Here is a 25630-nt window from a genome sequence, read left to right on the forward strand (position 1 = left end):
CTTAGATGCCAGTTCAGAAGAGAAGAGAAATAAAGTTGAAAAGAGAAGGGAATAGGAATGGGATAGTTCTTTATTGGTCAAGTGTGATTGGACACACAAGGAATTTGTTCCCGGTGCATAACCACTCAGTGTCGATAAAAACAACAGTGATAAATCATAGATCATAAATCATGATACAATCATAAAAGATACAAAACAATTGATAAATCATACAAGTAGGAGAAGGTAGTAGCAAAGATGAGAGGTGAGAAAGATGAGAATTAGTTCTCTGTGATTTTATAATTACCAATAATATTAAGATAATACTGTGTTTCCCCGAAAATAAGACCATGTCTTACATTTTTCTGAACCCTGAAATGGTTTTGAGTGCCATGCACTCAAAAGCCCAACTGGGCTTATTATCGGGATGTGTTATTTGGGGGGAAACAGGGTAGCAACAGGGCAGCATAGTTACATGACTTTAGAATTGACTTTAAATATATAAGAACAGTTATAAGATGTGTATGGGACATGGTGGCTCAGTGGCTAAGATGCTAAGCTTGTCGATTGAAAGGTCAGCGGTTCGAATCCCTAGTGCCGCGTAACAAGGTGAGCTCCTGTTACTTGTCCCAGCTTCTACCAGTCTAGCAGTTCGAAAGCATGTAAAAAATGCAAGCAGAAAAAATAGAGATCACCTTTGGTGGGAAGGTAACAGCATTCCGTGCGCCTTTGGCATTGAGTCATGCCGGCCACATGACCATGGAGACGTCTTCGGACAACGCTGGCTCTTCGGCTTTGAAACGGAGATGAGCACACACCCCTAGAGTCAGGAACAACTAGCACATGCGTGAGAGGAACCTTTATCTTTATAAAGTTGTGTCTTTTTTTTTTTTCTTGGGACCCAGGTTCTTTGATAGAGTAATGAGCAATTCTCAAAATATGAAAAGTTGACTCTGTGAACTCTAGAACATACATTTTTGGGGGGCAGCTGCCCAGAGTCTTCTAAAGTGAGCAGCCATAATACAGCTCTGGGCTGCAGAAAGGAAAAAAGAACTTTGCAAAATACACTTTTACAAGTCAAAACCAGCAGAGGGCAACATTCAAAGGTGTTCAGGAGCCAGAAGGATTTAGCCACAGTGACAGGAGGAATCCCTGGGATTAGAGCTTGTTTTGAAATGGATATTTAGTTTGGGCGTGTGAGCCTGTCCCATCTCTATACCACCTTTTGTATGCAAAAGCTCCCAAGACAGCTTACATCCCTTACATTAAAACAAACTTCTAAAAAAGATCGTGACTGCATCTACAAGGGTTTTAGCCAAGCCATTAATAAATGTAAATATAAAATGAGGGAAAAGATAGGCCTTAAAAAGAAAGTGTGGAGGCGCTGTCGTGTTCACCAAGCTGTCCTGTTTAAAAGCTACTGCTACCTCTGCCACAAATGACCAACACTCCTCGTTGTTTGTGGAGTGCAAAGACAACATTTCCGATGACACCATAACACAACCCCGCTGGCTGAAAAATGCCACTTCATTCGCTCCAGAAGGATGTTATTCCTTCTGGAGTGAATGAAGAATAAAATGCAAGGAAAGCTTTTGAAATTCTCCACGGCTATTCATGGAGGACACAAATGTTTTCATATTTCATAATTTTAACAGCATTGTCTGTTCATCAAGTGACACTTCATGATAACTTCAGCTAACGATTCAATCTCTCTTGTGTGGGGAGAGGCTAAAGAAATCTTTCGGAAGGAAGATCGTAGTAATTGGCTTCTGAGCATATTTAGAACACACCAGGGTTGAAATAGAATAGAATAGATCCTTATGATTTATATTGATATATTGACCATCAATTGTGTTGTAAATGTTGTACCTTGATGAACGTATCTTTTCTTTTATGTACACTGAGAGCATATGCACCAAGACTTGTGTGTCCAATCACACCTGGCCAATAAAAAAAAATTCTATCGGTTGAAATCCAGCAGGAGATTTCGGGAGAACCGGTAATGGAAATTTTGAGTAGTTCGGAGAACTGGCAAATACCACCTCTGGCTTGTCCCAGAGTGGGGTGAAAATGGAGATTTTGCAATATCCTTCCCCTGCCATGCCCGCCAAGCCACACCACACCCACCAAGCCATGCCCACAGAACCGGTAGTAAAAGAAATTGGATTTCACCACTGGAACAAATCCTTCTGCAGGGTTTCCATTTTCCTGCCTACCTGAATTCAGAAAAATTCGTTTCTCGTGCTAAACCCAGCTTCACAAACTTGTCTTATGAAAAGACAAACAATGTCAGTTATGTAAATGTGGCTACTGATTACTACTTGATACATTGACGTTGCAGGAATAAATTGACAATTTGGATTTAAACAACCATGCATGCTCATTTTTGGATCTGATTTTTTTATGACTGATTTCATTTTAGATCTAATCCAAATTAGATCTAGGAGGGACTAAATCAGCCTTGCTGGGTTAAAAATGATTTATTTATTTTATTTGTTCATCACATTTCTACACCACCCATTTCATCCAAAGCAACTCTGGGCGGCTTACAGAGAAAAGAGGAGTGATGATCAAACCTTTTTGCTGGCCAACTGCCTGGTCTCATTGTTGCCAAGTTGCAATTGGAAAAAAAAATGCAGAGCCTGACTGACCCAAAATGCAGAGCCTGACTGACCCAAAAGGAAAGATTAACCTGAGCTTTATACAGAATATATCCTTTCTTCCCCAGAGAACTGAGTACAGCTGGGAATTGTAGTCCTAACAATCCCAGAGGGCATCAAATGGAAGGAGGCAGGGGAAGTTTCCTGCAGCCCAAATTTTGGAGAACTCCTGGCAATCTTCCATAGAGGAATTATGCAGTGGGATTTCCTGAAGAGTGGATTCACCCTCCAACCAACCTCAAAGATTGGAGACCCGAAGCGTTTCTTCCAGGGGTGAAATCCAGCAGGTTCTAAGAGGTTCTGGAGTGGGGAGGGAATGGAGATTTTACAGTATCCTTCCCCTGGAGTGGGGAGGGAATGGGGATTTTACAGTATCCTTCCCCTGGAGTGGGGTGGGAATGGAGATTTTGCAGTATCCTTCCCCTGGAGTGGGGAGGGAATGGAGATTTTACAGTATCCTTCCCCTGGAGTGGGGAGGGAATGGAGATTTTACAGTATCCTTCCCCTGCCACGCCCACCAAGCCATGCCCACAGAACCGGTAGTAAAAAAAAAATTGGATTTCACCAATGGTATCTTCCATTTACAAATTAGGAAATTAATTCTGTTTTCTTTTTGAAAAGATCAGATCCGGCTCGGTTCCTTGATGCAATTTCTGGGCAACAATAGAAAAATTGTGCAACTTCCCAAATTTTACCCCGCCCGCTCCCTCCCTCGGATGCTTTGGTACTTTCCCATCTGTGTGCTCAGCCAAGCCGAGCCAAGGTTAATTACCGGTAGGTGCTCTCACCTACTGCAGCAAAACACACACCTGGACTCCCTCCACCCCCGCCCCCCACTGGCAAACGGCAGGTATTTTTAAAGCCAACTAGACGGTGGGGAAACCCAGGACTGTATGTAAAAAAAAAACAGACTGAGCGGGGAATTGTCAAGGACAAAAGGCTCCAGGTAGACCCGGCGGCTGGGTTTGTGATGCAGCCTTGGTTTTCTTTTCATTTTTTTTTTTAATCCCTTCCTGATCGATCGAGTTGTCATGGTTAAGATTACCTCTTCTACCATCTCGGTTCCTCCCCACCTCCCTCCATCCCTCCCTCCACCGTCGGTCGGTCGGTCGGTCTCTTAAAAGATGTGATTTTTTTTTTCACCCCAGCTTCGAAGTAGAACTGTCTGGTTTCCATGGAGACCGGAGTCTGGCTTTCGAGATCCTGCATCTTTCCCATCCTAGCTTTCTGCACACGTAACGCTTGGCTGTCACGATGCCAGGAAAATCCAGGATTGCAGGAGCCCAGGGCACCCGCTGCTCATCTTGTAACAGCCTGGAGAATTTCCTTCCTCCCGCCTTCAGCCTCTTTTGTTTCAGCAGAGGGCACCTAAGCATCTCTATCCATTTATCCGTTTTGTGTGTGTGAGTGAGTGAGTGAGACACAGAGAGAGAGACAGAGACAGGGAGAGAGAGAGAGAGAGAGAAAGCGAGAGTGACAGAGAGAGAGAAAGAGAGAGACAGGGGGAGTGAGACACAGAGAGAGAGAGACATGGGAGAGAGACAGAGACATGGAGAGAGAAAGCGAGAGTGACAGAGAGAGAGAAAGAGAGAGACAGGGGGAGTGAGACACAGAGAGAGAGAGACATGGGAGAGAGACAGAGACATGGAGAGAGACATGGAGAGAGAGAGAGAGAGAGAGAGAGAGAGAGAGAGAGACAGAGACAGAGAGAGAGAGACAGAGAGAGAGAGAAAGAGAGAGAGAGAGAGAGAGAGACATGGGGGAGAGAGAGAGAAAGAGACAGAGAGAAAGTGAGAGAGGGTGGGGGTGTAGAGCTATACAGCCATTTTTGCTGAACTCCTAGCAGAGAACAGGTGTGAATTTGGCAATCCCCCAAAGCAAAGACATCAAACTGATTTCAGCAAGAAGGCATTTTGAAAAATCCTCTGATCAGACCCTTTCCATGGGAAAGAGATCGTTTCCATATTTCACACACACAAACGCACACACAAAAGGCAGGTCAGCTTCCTTGCACCAGTGAGTGCACTGGCATTAAAACGGGGCATTCCCTTCTATTATTATTTCCCCCTTAGGGCTGAATAAAAACAAACAACATCAGAGGAAGCCAGATAAACTGCAAGTTAGCCACCATAGAGAAACGGCCAGGACATTTTCATGCCTTGCCTAGGTGCACACAATAGGCTGGATTAGGTAATAAAATGTGCGAACATGAAGCTTTGAAAAAAAAGAAGAAGAAAAAAGAAAGAGGTGCTTTATTCATTTGGGCAAAGCAAATTTGGGAGAGCCAGATGTTGTGTTTCATTAATCTGGGTATAATCAATGGTAGTTAATACATTAATGAAATGAATGTAATTAATTAATCTGGTAAAACCAATTCCAGTAACTCGCATGTTTTTTTTCCCCAGAGTTTCTTTGAAAACAAATTCCCCTTTGTCAAGTGCTATGCGAACTGAAAGTGGGGAAAAAAGGAGAATTTTTTCCACCCAGAAGTCCCTATTTACACTTCCATTCCTGTTTTTCCCGTTCAATTGTGCAGGAAATTGTTACTTGACCTCTAACACAGTTGTCTTTAAGTCTAGGCACCTTGATTCCCAGAATTCCCCAGCCAGCATGCTGGGGAATTCTGGGAACTGAAGTCCCCCCTGGACACATCTTTTTTTTTTAACAGCAACAGAATTGGAAGGGAACTTGGAGGTATCTAGTCCAACCCCCTGCTCACGCAGGAGATCCATACTAGGGATTCGAACCGACGAACTGCCGGCCCTTTTGATCGACAAGCTCAGTGTCTTAGCCACTGAGCCACCTAGTCAGGCTTCTCTCAAAAAGAAAAAAGGATTTGGCACGATTTAATCTTGAGAAATCCACAGGTGGTCCTTGATTTATGACCGCAACTGAGCCCAAAATGTCCACTGCTAAGCAAGACAGTTGTTAAGTGAGGGTTTTTTGCCCCAATTTACGGCCTTTCCTGCTACCATTGTTAAATTAATGATGCAGTTGTACAGTTAGTAACACCGTTGTTAAGTGAGTCCCGGCTTCCCCGTTGACTTTGCTGGTCAGAGGTTCGCACAAAGGGCAGTTCACATCAATGGTGGGATTCAGCCGGTTCTAGCCAGATCGCACGAACAGGTAGCGGTCGGATCGCACGAACCGGTAGCGGCGACTGCGGGAGTGCGATGGTCATAAGTGTGAAAAACGGTCATAAGTCACATTTTTTTCAGTGCCGTTATAATTTCGAACGGTCACTTAATGCGCTTATAAGTCGAGGACTACCGTACCTATACAGGTAATCCTTGATTTACAACAGTCCATTTAGTGACAGTTCGAAGTTACAATGGCAGTGAAAAATGTGACTTAGGATCCTTGTTCACACTTAAGACCTTTGCAGCATCCCCATGATCACGTGATCAAAATTCAGACACTTGGCCACGTATTTACGGTTATTTATTTATGGTTCATATTTATGACCGTTGCTGTGTGATCCCCGTTTGCGACCTTCTCACAGGTAAACTCAATGGGGAAGTGATTCACTTATCAACTTATCAACTGCAGTGCATCACTTAGCAACTGTGGCAAGAGGGGTCGTAAAATGGGGGCCAAGATTACTTAACAAATGCCTCGCTTAACAACAAGAATGTCAGGCTCTACTGTAGTCGTAAGTCGAGGACTGCCTGAATTATCTTCTCCCACCGAGGCATTCCTTTCTCAACAGCTCGTGGCTTGCCGTACCGTGAGTTATGACGTCATAAATGGGACCTTGGAGATGACTTATGACCTCAGGGAAGAATTCCCTTCTCAGAGGCATCTTTCTGGAGACTTCAGTCATGTCTGGTGGAGATGTCCTGATTCTCTGGTTGGTTTTTTCCTCCAGGGCAACTGCTTGCCTTAACTGCTTCTCCACCGCAGCCCAGCGTCTTCGCATATGCCAATATTTTGGGGGCTATCAGAGTGAGAAGCACCAAACTTGTCTAAGGACTTTAGAAAGTGCCTTCCGTCCCTTGAGCAAGACTCAGGTGGGTGAGTGCTACTGTCCAAGGAAGGGAGAAGTTGGACAATTGGCGGGCCTTAGATGTTCTCATCCAGTGGAGAAGAGTTCCAGATGCTCCCCCTGGGCTTAAGGAGCAGCTCAGGGCAATCATTTCTCAGGTTTCTGCATTTTGAAAGGAGTTAGTTTATTATTTCCCAGAAGGTCCTTCGCCAGAAAGACGCCACGAACCTGAAAGATGAGGCAGAGCAAACCCGGCTACAAGTAATTCTCGACTTACAAACAGTTCGTTTAGCGACAAATTCAAAGTTACAACGTCACTGAAAAAAAATAACCTGCGCCCACTTTTCACACTTAACAACCATCGCAGCATCCCCCATGGTCGCGTGATCAAAATTCAGCCGCTGGACAACCGGTTCATATTTATGACGGTCACAATGTCCTGGGAGCCTGAGATTCCCCCTTTTGCGACCGTCTGACAAGCTAAGCCAATGGGGGAGCCAGATTCACTGAACGACAACCGTGCTACTACTAACTTAACAACTTCAGTGATTCACAAAAAGCGAATCATAAAAGGGAGGGGGCGGAATTCACTTCACTGTCTCGTTTGGCAAAGGAAATTTGGGGCTCAATTTTTGTTGTAAATCCAGGATTACTTATTCTTAGGGAGGTGAAAGAGGAATTTCATTTCACATAATGTGAACCGCTTCAATCTTGATTGCAGAAAATATGACTTCAGAAACAGAGTTGTTAATGCCTGGAATGCACTACCAGACTCTGTGGTCTCTTCCCAAAATCCCCAAAGCTTTAACCAAAAACTATCTACTATTGACCTCACCCAGTGGTGGGATTCAGCCAGTTCGCACCACTTCGGGAGAACCGGTTGTTAACTTTCTGAGCAGTTTGGAAAACTGCTTGTTGGAAGAAATAATTAGGGCAGAGAACCGGTTGTTAAATTACTTGAATCCCACCACTGACCTCACCCCATTCCTAAGAGGTCTGTAAGGGGGCGTGCAGAAGAGCACCAGCATGCCTACAGTTCCTGTCCTAATGTTCCCTTTGATTGTATACAATTTCATATAGTTATTACATACTTATGGTTATATATAGGCTTATATATCATATAGGTATTTCATGCTTATGCTTATATATAATGTTGTGACAAAATAAAAATAAAATAAAAAATAAAAAAGAATTAAAGTCGAAGGAGAAGAGGCAAAACGGCTGGTCAGTGCTAGAAAAACAGAAAGAACATGAACGAGTCGCCGAGCAGCCCTTGATTTTGCTGTAGCGGTGAAAATTTTTGGACAGGCTTTCCAGATTCTGTTAAAACACCCTATTTTTTTTTTCCCCCAACCTTGGCGACTTTAAGACGGGTGGACTTCAACTCCCAGAATTCCCCAGCAAAGGAAAGGTTTGCTTTGTTGGGGAATTCTGGAAGTCGAAGCCCATCCGTCTTAAAGTCGCCAAGGTTGAAAAACACTGAATTTATAAAGTTCTGGGGTTATGATTGGCTCCTGCCTTTTTTTAGATCTTGGCTTGAAGTCTTCCATGTGAGCAACCTTTGCCCGGACCTAAAAGCTGCATCTGGGACGCGGTGGCTCAGGGGCTAGGACGTTGAGCTAGGACGAAAGATCGGCAGCTCAGCGGTTCAAATCCCTAGTGCTGCCGTGTAACAGGGTGAGCTCCCGTTACTTGTCCCAGCTTCTGCCAACCTAGCAGTTTCGAAAGCACATAAAAATGCAAGTAGAAAAAATAGGGACCACCTTTAGTGGGAAGGTAACAGCATTCCGTGCGCCTTTGGCGTTGAGTCATGCCGGCCACATGACCACGGAGACGTCTTCGGACAGCGCTGGCTCTTTGGCTTTGAAACGGAGATGAGCACCGCCCCCTAGAGTCGGGAACGATTAGCACTAGCATGTATGTGCGAGGGGAACCTTTACCTTTACCTTTTTAAAAGCTTCATCTACACCTCTGACCCTCAAGGCCAGCTCTTGTCCTTCTGCTCAGAAACAGACAAACACTTGACACCTCTCTCTCTCTCTCTCTCTCTCTCTCTCTCTCTCCCCCCCCAGATGTTTCTGAAATAGAGAAGCTGAAGGATGCCTTCGGCAGGGTGGTTTTTTACTTGGAAGAGAAAGGCATGGCCAAAGGTAGGTCTGCTCCATAGAACTTGGCTGCATCGGTGAGATCATCTCCTGCCCTTTTCGTACGACCCATGGGCAGCGAACAGAGATTTGGGAGGGTGGGGGGTGACCTTTGTGGCATAGAGGTAGTGCAGGAGGACACATTCATGCTACGTGAGTCTTCTGGATTTAGAAAACTTACTTCTTCTCTCTTGGGTTTAAAAAACGCGTGTATAGGTTTAGAGTAACTGCATACAGCCCCTATGGTATTCCTCACCTTATGACCAAAATTGAGCCCCAAATTTCTGTTGCTGAGAGAGAGAGAAAGAGAGAGAGAAAGAGAAAGGGGGGGGAGAGGAAGGGGGAGAGAGAGAGAAAGGGAGAGAAAAGGAGAGAGAGAAAGAGAAAGGGAGAGGGGGGAGAGAGGGGAGAGGGAGAGAGAAAGAGAAAGGGAAAGGGAAAGAGGGAGGGAAGGGGAGAGAGGGAGGGAGAGAGGGAGGGGGAGAGAGAAAGACAAAGGGAGAGAGAGGGAGAAAGGAAGGGAGGGGGGAGACAGGGAGACGGGAGGGAGAAAGAAAATGAGAGAAAGGGGGAGAGAGAGGGAGGAGGAGAGAGAGAGAGAGAGAAAGGGAGATAGAGAAAGGGGGAGAGAGGGAGGGAGAGAGAGAAAGGGGGAGAGGGGGGAGAGAGAGAAAAGGGAGGGGGAGGGGGAGGGAGGGGGAGAGAGAGAGAGGGAGAAAGGATGCCTCTGGCTACTTTAGCAAGTGCTGAAGATCTGAGATTAGTTCAGACCTGCAGAATTCCATTCTGACTCGACTCCTTTTTCAGGTTCGCACCCTACATGTGGCTCCTGGAACAAACAAACAAGTTGGGTTCACCCAGATGCCAAATACGGGCGGCGTTGAGGTGGGAAACCAGCCGCATTTAGCATCTTGTGCGAATGCAGCTGCTCCTTCCTTAACTCGGTCAGCTAAACCTGTGGTGTGAATCCTAGGAATATCCATTGCTTCAAGGCCGGGTAGATGCTGAGAAAGACATCACACCTAGCTTAGGGGTTTTCCCAAAGAATTCGCTGGATCATTAAACCAATTGAGATGGATTATTTAGCTTTTAAAAATATAGACATCAACCTCGGTTTGAGTCGAGGGAAATGATCTGCTTCCCGAGAACTTTTAAAAATGGTGGCCGCAAACTTTTTGGATTGCTAAATGCTTCTCTCTTGGGTTTAGAAAATGCTGGCTGTATTGCCCTGGTAGCAACTCACGACTAAAGAAATCTGGAACCAGTTAACAGAAAAAAAAACTGCAACACGCAGTGGTGACATTATTTAGAATCAGATAGCCAGCCACGAGAAGAATAATTTTTGAAAATCAATTTTAAATCGTATTCCCAAGCACGTTTGAACCTCACGAATGCTCACCAAGTTAAAACCAGTTGGAATAGAAAAGAATAGAATAGAATAGAATAGAATAGAATAGAATAGAATAGAATAGAATAGAATAGAATAGAATTTTATTGGCCAACTGTGATTGGACACACGAGGAATTTGTCGTGTACCAGATTCGCTGGAAAAGAGATTTCTAAAGAGCAAGGAGCTGTTTCCAAGTTGATAGTTTTATTTTATCAACTGCAAGGTGTTTCTTTCATTATTCAATGCAGAGAAATGACAAACTTCAGTTGACCTTTGAAAGCTGAAAAATAAATATTGCTTTTATCCCCTTCTTTCTTAATGTTGTTCCATTGACAGCGTCTATAATCTTCTCACGGTCCATTAAATCGCATTACTTAAAATAAACAGAAGAATTCCCCTTCAGGAAATGATTAGTTGATGACAGCTATAGCTTAACCCCTTAGAGCAATATTTCTCAACCTGGGCTGCTGTAAGATGTGTGGACTTCAACTCCCAGAATTCCTCAGTCAGCATAGCTGGCTGGGGAATTTTGGGAGCTGAAGTCCATACATCTTAAAGGGACCAATGTTGGAGAAGCACTGCTATAGAGAAACTCTTTCCCATTTTCTAATTACACAATTAGAATGTGCCTTATGCACAGTCACTCATGCTCTTGTCACCTCTCACTTGGATTATTGCAATGCTCTCTACATGGGGCTCCCCTTGAAGTGCACTCGGAGGCTTCAGTTAGTCCAGAATGCAGCTGCGCGGGTGATAGAAGGAGCTCCACGTAGCTCCCATATAACACCACACCTGCGCAGACTGCACTGGCTACCTGTGGTCTCTCGGGTGTACTTTAAGGTTTTGGTTACTACCTTTAAAGCGCTCCATGGCTTAGGGCCCGGGTACTTACGGGACCGCCTACTGTTACCTCATGCCTCCCACCGACCCGTACGCTCTCACAGAGAGGGTCTCCTCAGGGTGCCGTCTGCCAAACAATGTCGGCTGGCGGCCCCCAGGGGAAGATCCTTCTCTGTGGGGGCTCCTACTCTTTGGAACGAACTTCCCCCTGGTTTACGCCAAATATCTGACCTTCGGACCTTTCGCCGCGAATTGAAAACGTATTTATTTATTCGCGCGGGGCTGGCTTAAATTCTGCTGTATTTTTAAATTTATATTTTATATTTCTAAATTTTATATGAATTTTAATGGGTTCTCAGAATTTTAAATGTTTTAAAGTCTTCGGCCAATTGTATAATAAGTTTTTTAATTTTGTTTTAATTGTCTATTGTATTGTTTGGTTTTATTTTGGCTGTACCACCGCCCTGAGTCCTTCGGGAGAAGGGCTGTATAGAAATTTAATAAATAATTATAATTATAATTATAATTATTCAGCTACTGCTGAGTGTTGGTGTTCAGGGTGGCCAAGATGGAGGGCAGATAAAAAGAATTATTTCTCTTTTGTTTGAGTGTGTGCAACACACAAAGCCAAGCTGGGCACTTTCCGAATTTTTGACACACCAAGCCCAAAATGTTTGCCTACAGTAGACTTAGTGATTCAATTATAGACTTCCTTTCCTTTCCTTTCCTTCCCTTTCCTTTCCTTTCCTTTCCTCTCCTCTCTTCTTTCTTTTTTTTTTTTATTTGCATTTATATCCCGCCCTTCTCCGAAGACTCAGGGCGGCTTACACTGTGTTAAGCAATAGTCTTCATCCATTTGTATATTGTATACAAAGTCAACTTATTATTGCCCCCAACAATCTGGGTCCTTCACTTTCTTCACTTTCCCTGTCTCTGTCTCTTTCTTTCCTTCCTCCTTCCCTTCCTTTCCTTTCCTTTCCTTTCCTTTCCTTTCTTTTCCTTTCCTTTCCTTTCCTCTACTCTCTTCTCCTCTCCTCTCCTTTCTCTTCTTCCTCCCTCCCCACCATACAGGTAGTCATTGACTTACAACCACAACTGACTTGAAAATTTCTGTAGCTAAGTGAGACAGGTGAGTTTTGCCCCATTTTATGACATTTTACGACTGGGACACTGCAACCGTTATAACTACGAGTCCATTGCCAAGCGTCCTATTTTTAATCACATGATCACAGGGAGGCTGTGTGTGAGAAATGGTCACAGGTCACTTTTCACAACCAAGTTCAAGAGGGCACCAGGGACCCCTCGATCCAACCTCAGGCCACATGTGGCAAATTCACCTTTGGTGACCCCCCAATAACTTTGGACACGGTAGCTCAGTGGCTAAGATGCTGAGCTTGTCGATTGAAAGGTCGGCAGTTCAGCGGTTCGAATCCCTGGTGCCGCGTAAGGGGGTGAGCTCCCGTTCCTTGTCCCAGCTTCTGCCAACCTAGCAGTTCGAAAGCACATAAAAAATGCAAGTAGAAAAATAGGGACCACCTTTGGTGGGAAGGGAACAGCGTTCCGTGCACCTTTGGCATTGAGTCATGCCGGCCACATGACCACGGAGACGTCTTCGAACAGCGCTGGCTCTTCGGCTTTGAAACGGAGATGAGCACCGCCCCCTAGAGTCGGCAACAACTAGCACATATGCGCGAGGGGAACCTTTACACCAAAGCAAAACCTTCCTCAGTAAGTGGCCCAGACCGTAGTAATTCAAGCAGAGGCCACAGTAGCTGCTTGAATGTCTGGAAGAACCAGATTCATGCAGGCAGCCCGTGTGAAGGTTGCCCCGCTTGGCTGTACATGCCTTGATCAAAGGAAAGAGAACAACTAGGTGTTTCTCCACCTCTCTCTCCACAGCCCCTTTCCAGCAAGCAGTTCCCGAGGCTGTGAGCGAAGTGGAAAAAGAAGTAGCACAACTCAAAGCAGGTAAGGTGAGAGCTGCAGCTTTAGGAAAAGTGGTTTTGCTACACAAGCTGCTGGATGTTGGATGGAGGAGACTTTGCTGCACTCCGGTTGTTTTCTTGCAGACGTTTCATTACCCAGCTAGGTAACATCATCAGCGCTGGGGTTGGATGCTCATCTTTAGCTTTGCACAGAGGCCGTTTCTGCCATTTTCCAATGCCACCCACTCCCATCAATCAATCAATCGATCAATCGTCTTTTTTTGCGATCATAGACCAACATGGGAAGGGTGGAATACAAACAAAAAGATGATTAAAAAATTTAATGCACAAAAATGCTTTTTTAAAAAAAAAACTTGGTGTCTTCTACATTTGTTACCTTTTACAATTATTTATTGTATCCCATCCTTCTGATGTTGGTTTAGGACCGTTGCTGACCAAGATCTGAGGTTTAATCTTCCAAGCTTTTGGACTTCTGCAGGAGCCCATTCTCAGGGAACTTCTCTCTCTCCCTTTCCCTCTCTCCCTCTCTCCCTCTCTCTCTTCCCCCCCCCCACACACATAGAGAGAGAAAAGGTGAGAGAGAGAAGAAAAGAAAGAAAGAAAGAAAGAGAAATTGAGAGATATAAAAAGAGAGGGAAAGAAAAAGGGAGAGAGGGAGAGAGAGAAGAGAGAGAAAGAGAAAGGGGGAGAGAGGGAGAGAGAGAGAAAGAAAAAGAAAAGAAGAGAGAGAAAAGGAGAGAGAGAAAGAGAGGAAGGAAGGAAGGAAGGAAAGAAAGAAAGAAAGAAAGAAATATAAAAAGAGGGAAAGAAAAAAGGGAGAGAGAGAAGAGAGAGAGAAAGGGAGAGAGAGGGAGAGAGAGAGAGAGAAAGAGAAAAGAAGAGAGAGAAAGGGAGAGAGAGAGAAAGAGAAAGAGAAAGGGGGGAGACAGAGAGAGAGAGAGAGAAAGAGAAAGAGAAAGAGAAAGGGGAGGGGAGACAGACAGACAGAGAGAGAGAGAGAAAGGATGCCTCTGGCTACTTCAGCAAGTGCTAAAGATCTGAGATTAGTTCAGACCTGCTCAATTCCATTCTGACTCGACTCCTTTTTCAGGTTCGCACCCTACATGTTGTTCCTGGAACAAACAAACAAGTTGGGTTCACCCAGATGCCAAATACGGGCGGCGCTGAGGGGGGAAACCAGCCGCGTTTAGCATCTTGTGCGAATGCAGCTGCTCCTTCCTTAACTCGGTCGGCTAAACCTGTGGTGTGAATCCTAAGACTATCCATTGCTTCAAGGCTGGGTAGATGCTGAGAAAGACATCACACCTAGCTTAGGAGTTTTCCCGAAGAATTCGCTGGATCATTAAACCAATTGAGAAAGATTATTTAGCTTTTAAAAATATAGACATCAACCTCGGTTTGAGTCGAGGGAAACGATCTGCTTCCCGAGAACTTTTAAAAATGGTGGCCGCAAAATTTTTGGATTCAAGCCGTGGTCAAATGTCAAATCACAAAAACTACACCTTAACTTCCCTCTTGTCTTCGCAGCACCGCCTTGCATTCCACCATGTGGTAAGTCCAAAAATCTGTCGTTTTTGTTAAACCTCCTTCCTCAGTTGATATCACTATCTCCCACCTACCCCATTTCTCCATTAACTTCTCCTTCTGTATCAAGAGTTTATCTGAATAACAAGAGTTTGTAGGGACCTTGGAGGTCTTCTAGCCCATAGGTCTGCAAACCTGGCTCTTTTAAGACTTGTGGACTTCAACTCCCAGAGTTCCTCAGCCAGCAAAGCTGACTAAGGAACTCTGGGAGTTCAAGTCCACAAGTCTTAAAAGAGCCAAGTTTGCAGACCCCTGTTCTAGCCCAACCCCCTGCTCAGGCAGGAAACCCTCTACCGTTTCAGAGAAATGGTTGTCCAATCTCTTCCAGTAATGGAGCACCCACAACTTCTGGAGGCAAGTTGTTCCACTGGTTAATTGTTCTGATTGTCAGGAAATTTCTCCTTAGTTCTAAGTTGCTTCTCTCCTTGATTAGTTTCCATCCGTTGTTTCTTGTCCTGCCTTCAGGTGCTTTGGAGAAGAGCTTGACTCCCTCTTCTTTGTGGCAGCCCCTGAGATACTGGCACACTGCTACCATGTCTCCCCTAGTCCTTCTTTTCATTAAACTAGGCATACCCAATTCCAGTAACCGTTCTTTATATGTTTTAGCCTCCAGTCCCTTAATCATCTTGGTTGCTTTTCTCTGCACTCTTTCTAGAGTCTCCACATCTTTTTTTACATCGTGGCGACCAAAAATGGATGCCGTATTCCAAGTGTGGCCTTACCAAGGCCTTATGTTCTCACAACCCATTTTCATGTTCCTTGCAGGCTACCAGAAAGAAGCCCACTACTACACATGTTCCTCTTGTTCCATCATGGATTGCCAGCTACCCATCGATTGCCCAAGTAACAGTTCCTATAGATATAGATATAGATATAGATATAGATATAGATATAGATATAGATATAGATATAGATATAGATATAGATATAGATTTGCTACTTAAAAGGCCCCTGTCTGAGGCCCTTCATAACTTCAGGCAATCCAGAGGCTCCATTCGAACAACATGAAATCCAGCTTCTGAATTAATAGTCTAGGTCTTCATTTGTCCTTTATTAGGATTAACTCCCAGAGTCCTTCAGCCAGCTTTGCTAGCTGAGGGACTCTGGGAGTTGAAGTCCACAAGTCTTAAAGGGACCAAGGTTGGAGACCCCTGGCGTAGTGAACTCTGAGCTAACAGATTGGCTTTGCACCAAACTCTCTAAGGTCCAAAGCCAACCAATAATGTCTATTTATTTATTTTTATTATTATTCATAAACATTTTGAATTCAGTGTATTGTCGGGGGTAGATCATTTACAAAAGAAAAACAAAGAAAAGGCAGTAAAAAATATTAACACCTATACTGATAACAATAGTAATAATGTAACAGAATAATTTCGGCTAAATCTCTCCTTATGTTGGCTTATTTATAATTCTGTTAAATATATTGGCATATTTATAGTTATAAACCATCTTTATGTTTAATTCATACGTAGCAAATAATTATCTTCCTTCATCTAATTTCTACCTCTTATCTCTAACCGCTCATCAAATCTATCCCATATCAAGTAATTAAAGTCAGTCTGTCCGTTTCAGCGCAATCTAACATTTTCTGAATTATACCTTCATCTGGTGAAGAGTGCTCATTTTTCCAGTATTTTGTAAATACGACCCTTGCTGCTGTCAGTACATGCAAAGCTAAATAGGTATCCTGTTCCCCCCCCAAAATAAGGCATCCCCTGATAATAAGCCCAATCGGGCTTTTGAGCGCATGGCAATAAGGCCAAGCGCTTATTTCAGGGTTCAAAAAATATAAGACAGGGTCTTATTCTTGGGGAAACACGGTAATCCCTTTATTAAAACCCTTTATCGAAGCCAAACAAAATGACGAAGCAATAATGTTTAATACAGGTAAGTCCTGGATTTATAAGAGTTCATTTAGTGACCATTCAAAGTTACTATGAAAAAAGTGGCTTAGGACCATTTGTCACACTTACGACCAATGCAGCATTCCCATGGTCACGTGATCAAAATTCAGACTCATGGCGACTGACTCATATTTATGACCGTTGTGATCCCCTTTGACTTAATAACCCCAGTGGATTCACTTAACAAATGTGGCAAGAAAGGGACAAATTTCACTTAACGAATGTTTCACTAAGCAACAGAAATTTGGGGCTCCATTGTGGTCGTAAGTCCAGGACTCCCTATATGTTGTGTGGATATAGTGCGTCTGACCTGGGTAAATGCTTTGTGGGCAGCTAATGTAAACTAGGGGCAGGGAAGCATTTGGTCGGTGGCAGTAAATCACCCATCACCCATCTGTATTATTCTTCATTATCACTTTATCATCACTCTGCTAAACAAATAATTCCCTCAACACTGTCAAACTATATTCACTAAGTCTGCACTACTATTAATTTTCTCATCGTTCCCATCACCCGTCTCCTCCCATTTGTGACTGCATGACTGTAACTTTGTTGCTTGTATCCTTATGATTTATATTGATACTGATTAGTTCCTGATTGCTTATTTGTACCCTATGACTATCAATAAGTGTTGTACCTTAGAATTCTTGATGAACGTATCTTTTCTTTTATGTATACTGAGGGCATATGCACCAAGACAAATTCCTTGTGTGTCCAATCATACTTGGCCAATAAAAAATTCTATTCTTTCTCTCTCTCTCTTTCTTTCTTTCTTTCTTTCTTTCTTTCTTTCTTTCTTTCTTTCTTTCTTTCTTTCTTTCCTCCTCCTCCTCCTCCTCCTCCTCCTCCTCCTCCTCCTCCTCCTCCTCCTCCTCCTCCTCCTCCTCCTTCTTCTTCTTGATATTGTTTCCTGATTGCTTATTTGTACCCTATGACTACCATTAAGTGTTGTACCTTAGAATTCTTGATGAACATATCTTTTATTTTATGTATACTGAGGGCATATGTACCAAGACAAATTCCTTGTGTGTCCAGTCATACTTGGCCAATAAAAAATTCTATTCTTTCTTTCTTTCTTTCTTTCTTTCTTTCTTTCTTTCTTTCTTTCTTTCTTTCTTTCTTTCTTTCTTTCTTTCTTTCCTTCTTTCTTTCTTTCTTTCTCCTTCTCCTTCTCCTTCTCCTTCTTCTTGTTATTGTTTCCTGATTGCTTATTTGTACCCTATGACTACCATTAAGTGTTATACCTTAGAATTCTTGATGAACGTATCTTTTCTTTTATGTATACTGAGGGCATATGCACCAAGACAAATTCCTTGTGTGTCCAATCATACTTGGCCAATAAAAAATTCTATTCTTTCTCTCTCTTTCTTTCTTTCTTTCTTCTTCTTCTTTCTTTCTTTCTTTCTTTCTTTCTTTCTTTCTTTCTTTCCTCCTCCTCCTCCTCCTCCTCCTCCTCCTCCTCCTCCTCCTCCTCCTCCTCCTCCTCCTCCTCCTCCTTCTTCTTCTTGATATTGTTTCCTGATTGCTTATTTGTACCCTATGACTACCATTAAGTGTTGTACCTTAGAATTCTTGATGAACATATCTTTATTTTATGTATACTGAGGGCATATGTACCAAGACAAATTCCTTGTGTGTCCAGTCATACTTGGCCAATAAAAATTCTATTCTTTCTTTCTTTCTTTCTTTCTTTCTTCTTTCTTTATTTCTTTCTTTCTTTCTTTCTTTCTTTCTTTCTTTCTTTCCTTCTTTCTTTCTTTCTTTCTCCTTCTCCTTCTCCTTCTCCTTCTTCTTGTTATTGTTTCCTGATTGCTTATTTGTACCCTATGACTACCATTAAGTGTTATACCTTAGAATTCTTGATGAACGTATCTTTCTTTTATGTATACTGAGGGCATATCCACCAAGACAAATTCCTTGTGTGTCCAATCATACTTGGCCAATAAAAAATTCTATTCTTTCTCTCTCTCTCTTTCTTTCTTTCTTTCTTTCTTTCTTTCTTTCTTTCTTTCTTTCTTTCTTTCTTTCTTTCCTCCTCCTCCTCCTCCTCCTCCTCCTCCTCCTCCTCCTCCTCCCCCTCCTCCCCCTCCTCCTCCCCCCCCTTCCTCTTCTTGATATTGTTTCCTGATTGCTTATTTGTACCCTATGACTACCATTAAGTGTTGTACCTTAGAATTCTTGATGAACATATCTTTTATTTTATGTATACTGAGGGCATATGTACCAAGACAAATTCCTTGTGTGTCCAGTCATACTTGGCCAATAAAAAATTCTATTCTTTCTTTCTTTCTTTCTTTCTTTCTTTCTTTCTTTCTTTCTTTCTTTCTTTCTTTCTTTCTTTCTTTCTTTCTTTCCTTCTTTCTTTCTTTCTTTCTCCTTCTCCTTCTCCTTCTCCTTCTTCTTGATATTGTTTCCTGATTGCTTATTTGTACCCTATGACTACCATTAAGTGTTATACCTTAGAATTCTTGATGAACGTATCTTTTCTTTTATGTACACTGAGAGCATATGCACCAAGACAAATTCCACGTGTGTCCATTCACACTTGGCCAATAAAGAATTACGTTCTATGCTATTCCATTCATGATTCTCTCAGTTCAGGATATACACAAATTGGAAGGAGAGGCAACTTTTCTGAACTGCGAAGTCGCCTTCCAGACTTCCTCAGACAGGACCTTCCGGTGGAAATTTGTCAAAGATGTAAGTAACTCTTTGTGGATTGAGGTTTGATCACCTGCGAAGCTGAGAGATTCAGTAGGAGATAAAGTTCTTTAGATCTTTTGCTCTTAAGAGGGAGTTTACCCCTAAATAGCCCCCTGGACCACCCAATCGACTTTGAGATTTGAAAACATATTTATTATCTTTTAGTATCAACAAAAATAAAATAAACCCTATTTACTAAGTCTGCACTACTATTAATCTTCTCATCGTTCCTACCACCCGTCTCCTTCCACTTATGACTGTATGACTGTAACTTTGTAGCTTGTATCTTTACGATTTATATTGATATTGACTTTGGTCACTAAATGAACTGTGTTGCAAGTCGAGTACTGCCTGTATAGGGGAAATACAATTTCCCTCAGATCTGTGTGTGCCAAAGAATGGTAACTATTTGCATTTTGTAAAACCTTATAATCCTTTATAAACCATTTGTTCTAATTGATAGAAGAGAATACAGTATTAGTAGCTCAGGGTTGAACTGTTGGATCCTTGGTACTCTCTGAGCTTGGAGGTTTTCTTGGAGACATTTCACGGCCAAACTAGGTATCCTAAGCGCACTGATGATGTTACCTAGTTTGGTCATGAAACATCTGCAAGAAAACCTCCAAGCTCAGAGAACAAATACCAAGGACCCCCAAAGCAGCTATAAAGCGTTACCTTCCAGGACCTGATTCTCCACCTCAATCCACAGCTCCGGACGGAAGAGCTCTTTCTCTTCCAAGACCTCAATTTTGGAGTCAACCCTTCCCTCCTCATTCGACCCACCCTTGGATCCCATCACGGGACTTTTGCCTGCGAACTTGAAGAGGAGAGCGACGCGGTGATCAGAAAGTATTTTTATGTCAACGGTGAGGGCCCAAATTTCCTGCGGTACAGACTTGAATGCTTCAAACCGGGGATGCCATATTTGAATAGGGAAGCTAATTGTTTATTTGTCTTTTCAGTGTTGAGGCTCCAAACTCAACTTCTGGACAGCTTATAATTTAAGTTTCCCCCACCCCCCCAAATCAGGGGTGAAATGTAAAATATGTTACTACTGGTTCTGTGGGCGGGGCTTGGTGGGGGGAGGTAATTTGACTGGGTGGGTGTGGGCAACTTTTTTTTTAACTTTTAAAAGCATTTTTTCTACAACCTCTTCAGCTGAAGAGGTTGTAAAAAAAATGCTTTTAAAAGCCTCTGATGATCACCAGAGGAGCCTTTTAAAAGCTTTTAAAGGATCTGACGATCCCAGCTGAATTGCCTGATTGCCAGAACCTTTTAAAAGCATTTTTTTTTACCGAAGAGGTAAACCTCGGCCGAAGAGGTTGTAGAAAAAATGCTTTTAAAAGGTTCTAACAATCCCAGCTGAGCCATGCGATCATCTGAGGCTTTTTTTTTTTACTTTCAAAAGCATTTTTTCGGCCAAAGAAAAAACTTTTTCAGTTCCACTGTAACTTTGAACGGTTGCTCAATGAACCGTCGTACGTCAAGGACTCTCTGTGTTTCAACCAGGGGTGGTATTCACTTACCTTCGCTACTGGTTTGCAAATGTGAGCACACTCGCGTATGTGCAGGGCCTTCCATGCATGTGCCAAAAGTGTCAAAAATGGGACATGATGACATCTGGGCGGGTGGGCGGAGCCTCCTGCAGCTGCCGCTACCGGTTCGTGCGAACCGGATAGAATCGGCTGAATACAACCCTTCTGGTCTTACTCCTTTATTTTATTTTATTTTTTTATTCAAAAGGTTTTACAGAAAAAAAAATTTCCCCCTTTCCCCCCCTCCCCCCTCCCTTCACAACCCCCCTCCCCCCCCCCGACTTCCCGGAACGAGCACAAGGTATAGTTAAAAATAAAACAAACATATGCTAAAAAATTTTCGTCCCAACTTAAATATACCCCTACAATCATCAATTCCTAACTTCCCCCGAAAATAATACATCATAATCATTCAAAAACAGTCTGATAACTCTTAGTCTGATATCTACTTTGAATATAGTCAATCCATTTTTTCCATTCCTTTAAGTATCTTTCTTGCGTATTGTCTTTCAAAAAGGCTGATATCTTCGCCATCTCAGCCAAATTGGCAACTTTCAATATCCATTCTTCTATTGTAGGTACTTCTTTTTTCTTCCAGTATTGTCCTATTAGTAATCTTGCTGCTGTTATTAGATTTAAAATCAATTTAGTCTCAATTACTGTACAGTCCGTAATAATTCCCAACAAAAAAAATTGCGGCAGGAACTTTATCTGGTCTTACTCCTTTATATACTGGTGTGATAGTATAATGAAGGTAGATTATTTCAGAGGGAGATCCAGGTTTAAGTTGCCAAGGTTGAGAGACCCTTGGCTTAGAAGGCCCCCACCCCATAAGGGCCTTGCTGTGAACCGCAGGCCAACTGTTTTGTTGTGTGTGTGTGTGTCCCTTCTCTTACTGCAGTGACAGAAAAGAGGCTTGGAAAAGAGAAAAAGCTGCAAGAAATGTTTAAAGCCATCTTGAATTCCCCACCGGAGTCGGTACAGGAAGCAGAGGTGGTGAACAAGCTACCCTCACTTCAAGATCTAATGTCCCAGCCTGATTATCTCAGGAAAAGGGGAGTCATTGTGCTTATCGTTGGAATAACTGGGATATCCCTGCTGGTTACTTTAGCAGTTCTGTAAGTACTGTGCAGAGCCAGTTTATGTGGTGGCTAAGACATCAGGCTAAAATATTTAAAAAAAAACAAAAAACAGCTGGCTTTGCACCCAAAATGGGACTGAGAAGAGATTGAATGACATTTGTCTGAAATGGTATTAGAGCCGTGATGGCAAAACTATGGCACGCGAAGCCATGTCGCCCAGCCTTGCCTATTTATCTTCCTGGTTTCTGGCGCACATGTGCATGTAACAATCAGCTGTCCTTCACACACACGGCAGTGCCGAAAGTCGGTGTGCGATGAGGCTGACCTTGGGCCAGCCGTTCTGTCTCAGCCCCAGGAAGCAGGCAATGGCAATCCACTTCCAAAATCTTGCCAAGAAAACTTGTCCAGGCAGACACAACGGAACAGAAGGCAGCAAACAGTATTTGCTGAAGTCCTCCTGGCTGCCATAGCTAAATTGCTCAAGGCAATCTTACTTGTGTCTCCTGACCCAGTTATCTCAGAGCTGATCAGAAAAAGGTGCTTTTTATTTCCAGCCCTACAATCAAATGAACCCTGGACTCTTTCCCTATTCTTATAATAGTAACTGTAAGAGGGATCTTGGAGTCCTAGTGGACAACCACTTAAATATGAGCCAGCCGTGTGCAGCAGCTGCCCAAAAAAGCCAACACAGTTCTGGGCTGCATAAACAGAGGGATAGAATCAAGATTGCGTAAAGTGTTAATACCACTTTATAATGCCTTGGTAAGGCCACACTTGGAATATTCCATCCAGTTGTGGTTGCCACGATGTAAAACAGATGTTGAGACTCTAGAAAGAGTGCAGAGAAGAGCAACAAAGATGATGAGGGGACTGGAGGCTAAAACATACGAAGAACGGTTGCAGGAACTGGGTATGTCTAGTTTAATGAAAAGAAGGACTGGGGGTGACATGATAGCAGTGTGCTGATATCTCAGGGGCTGCCCCAAAGAAGAGGGAGTCAAGCTCTTCTCCAAAGCACCTGAAGGCAGGACAAGAAGCAATGGGTGGAAACTAATCAAGGAGAGAAGCAACCTAGAACTAAGGAGAAATTTCCTGATAGTTAGAACAATTCATCAGTGGAACAACTTGCCTGCAGAGGTTATGAATGCTCCAACACTGGAAGTTTTTAAGAAGAGGTTGGATAACCATTTGTTTGAAGTGGTGTGAGGTTTCCTGCCTGGGCAGGGGGTTGGATTAGAAGATCTCCAAGGTCCCTTCCAACTCTGTTATTCTATTCTGTTCTTAGATGGGGGTTGGTTTGCTGTGAAGTGCCAGGGAAATCAGGAGATTCAGGCACTTCAAATGATTATAAAGGATTTATTGGGAGCTTAAGCTCTCTACAAGAATCTCCATTACTAAGGGTCAAGGGAAATTAGCGGGAGATAAGAAAGACACTCAAAGTGGGCTGGGCTTCCATCTCTGGCTCGCACGCAGGGAGTCGTGACTGATGGGGCCTTTTCAATGTCCTTTCCTCGCCTGCACTCCTGCCTCCGCCCACGTGACCAGCCAGGTTGGCAATAACAATGTCCTAAAAGAGGAACTCAAGAGGGCATCGACGCGTCCCAACCTTAATCGCTCCAGTAAACCAATCCGCCCTTTCGCGGTTGCAAATCCCAATTTTTATGCATTGAGAAAGAGCTGGATTACCTTTTAATCCACGCCGCAAAAGCGTTCCCACTTTGCTGCCCACCCCCCCACCTCTCCGCTGCCTTTGTTGATGGAAAGTTATCTAAAGTAGACCGTGTGCCCTCCTAGCCAGCCTGCTCTGCCCCCGATCAAAGATCAAAACCCTTGGTTAATTCGGATTTATTTCCCTTTTCCAGGTCCCTGTATCGCTGGGCGACGGACTTCGGGCCGTGAATCGGGAGACCCTTCGGTCTTTTTCATTTGTATTTGATTCCCCCATCCGCTGGAGCCGCCGCCACGCGCGGAACCCATTAAAAACGGCCAAGCTGCCCTTCGCGTCACGCCAGGCAGCGAGTCTTGCAAATGTTTTAGCGCCGCCGCGAAATTCGGAAATCCTCCCGCCTTCGCACAGCAGACGGGATGGAGCTGGGAGGGGGAAACCCCTGAGGATAAGAAGCCCGGAGGCGTTCGGGTTGTTTTTTTTTTAGCTCTTCTCTTCTTTCCCTTCTTTCATTCCTCCTGCCTTTCCTTTCCTTTCCTTCCCTCCCTTTCTCTTTCCTTTTCTTTCTTTCCCTTCCCTCCCTTTCTCTCTTCCCTTCCCTCTCCTTCCTTTCTCCCTTGCTCCTTCCTTTGCTTTTCTTTCCTTCCCACCCTTTCTCTCTTCCCTTTCTTTCCCTTCTCCCCCTTTCTCTCTTCCCTTCCTATTTCTCCCTCCCTTTTCTTTCCTTCCCTCCCGTTCTCTCTTTCCTTCCCTTTCCCTTCCTGTGCCTCCATCCCTCTCCTTTCCTGTCCCTTCCTCCTTTCTCTCTTCCTTCCTTTCTTTCCCTTCTCCCCTTTCTCTCTTCCCTTCCTATTTCTCCCTCCCTCTGCTTCCCTTTTCTTTCCTTCCCTCCCGTTCTCTCTTTCCTTCCCTTTCCTCCCCTTCCCTCTTCCCTTTCCCTTCCTGTGCCTCCATCCCTCTCCTTCCTTCTCCCTCCCTTTCTTTCCTGTCCCTCCCTCCCTTTCTCTCTTCCCTTCCCTTTCTTTCCCTTCTCCCCCTTTCTCTCTTCCCTTCCTATTTCTCCCTCCCTCTCCTTCCCTTTTCTTTCCTTCCCTCCCGTTCTCTCTTTCCTTCCCTTTCCCTTCCTGTGCCTCCATCCCTCTCCTTCCTTCTCCCTCCCTTCCTTTCCTGTCCCTCCCTCCCTTTCTCTCTTCCCTCCCCTCCCCTCCCCTTTATTTTATGTATTTTATTTTGTCACAACAATATATGTAGGTATCATACAAAAGATTATATAGTATATAAACACATATATGAGTAAATATAAGGAGGTATAAGCATATATATAGGAAGAAGAAAAGAAAAAAAACAATAGGACAGGAACGGTAGGCACGTTTGTGCGCTTATGCACGCCCCTTATGGTCCTCTTAGGAATGGGGTGAGGTCAATAGTAGAAAGTTTTTGGTTAAAGCTTTTAGGATTATGGGAAGAGACCACAGAGTCAGGTAAAGTGTTCCAAGCACTGATGATTCTGTTACAGAAGTCATATTTTCTGCAATCTAGATTAAAGCGGTTGACATTCTGTTTCTGTCCTTTCTGTCCCTCCCTCTCATTCCTCCCTTCCTCCCTCCCTCCCATCTCCCTTCCCTTCCTCTCCTTCTTTCCTTCCTCCCTCCCTCCCTCCCTCCCTCCTCCCTTTCTTTCCCTTCCCCTCCTAGCAAGCTTAAAGCTGCTTCCTTAGGGGCTGATGGAGGCAGAGCAGCTTTATCGTATGAAAAAGTTGGCATACTACCCTATGCACACAAGAGCCTCACTTAAAATAAAAATTGGCACCACAAAAAAAAACACACATTTGATTGTGTTGCTCAGGCAGTTATTACTGGTAGTCCTCAACTTACAACCGTTCATTTAGTGACTGTTCAAAGTTACCATAGCACTGAACAAAGTGGCTTTTTCACACTTAACGACTTTTGCAGCATCTCTGAGGTCACGTGATCAGCATTCAGATGCTTGGCATTCAATTCGCATTTATGACGGTTGCAGCGTTCCTGGGGTCACGTGATCCCGCTTTTGCGACCTTCTGATAAGCAAAGCCAATGGGGAAGCCGGATTCACTGAACAATTGTGTTACTAACTTCACAACTGTAGCCATTCACTTAACGGACAACCAAGGTTGTAAAATGGGGCAAAAGTGACTGAACGACGGTGTTGTTTAGCAACAGAAATTTTGGGC

General features: G+C 43.6%; 1 protein-coding gene across 2 annotated transcripts in view; it reads left to right on the plus strand.

Annotated features, from left to right (window-relative positions):
- SPACA6 (sperm acrosome associated 6) overlaps positions 1–23858 on the plus strand; it is an 87122-nt gene extending 63264 nt beyond the window's left edge. The window contains exons 1-9 of one of the 2 annotated variants that reach the window (XM_058195612.1): positions 2994–3413; positions 8697–8774; positions 12898–12966; positions 14472–14495; positions 15294–15371; positions 19032–19135; positions 19848–20004; positions 21575–21791; positions 23618–23858. In XM_058195612.1, the coding sequence (XP_058051595.1) occupies positions 3284–3413; positions 8697–8774; positions 12898–12966; positions 14472–14495; positions 15294–15371; positions 19032–19135; positions 19848–20004; positions 21575–21791; positions 23618–23654 (894 nt within the window). In that variant the 5' untranslated portion in view covers positions 2994–3283 and the 3' untranslated portion in view covers positions 23655–23858. Of the gene's footprint in view, positions 1–2993; positions 3414–8696; positions 8775–12897; positions 12967–14471; positions 14496–15293; positions 15372–19031; positions 19136–19847; positions 20005–21574; positions 21792–23617 lie in introns of those variants that run through there. The other variant, XM_058195613.1, reaches the window with a different exon arrangement.
- Positions 23859–25630: the final 1772 nt, after the last annotated feature.

Source organism: Ahaetulla prasina, chromosome 10 (genome assembly GCF_028640845.1).
Source record: "Ahaetulla prasina isolate Xishuangbanna chromosome 10, ASM2864084v1, whole genome shotgun sequence".
NCBI lineage: Eukaryota > Metazoa > Chordata > Lepidosauria > Squamata > Colubridae > Ahaetulla > Ahaetulla prasina.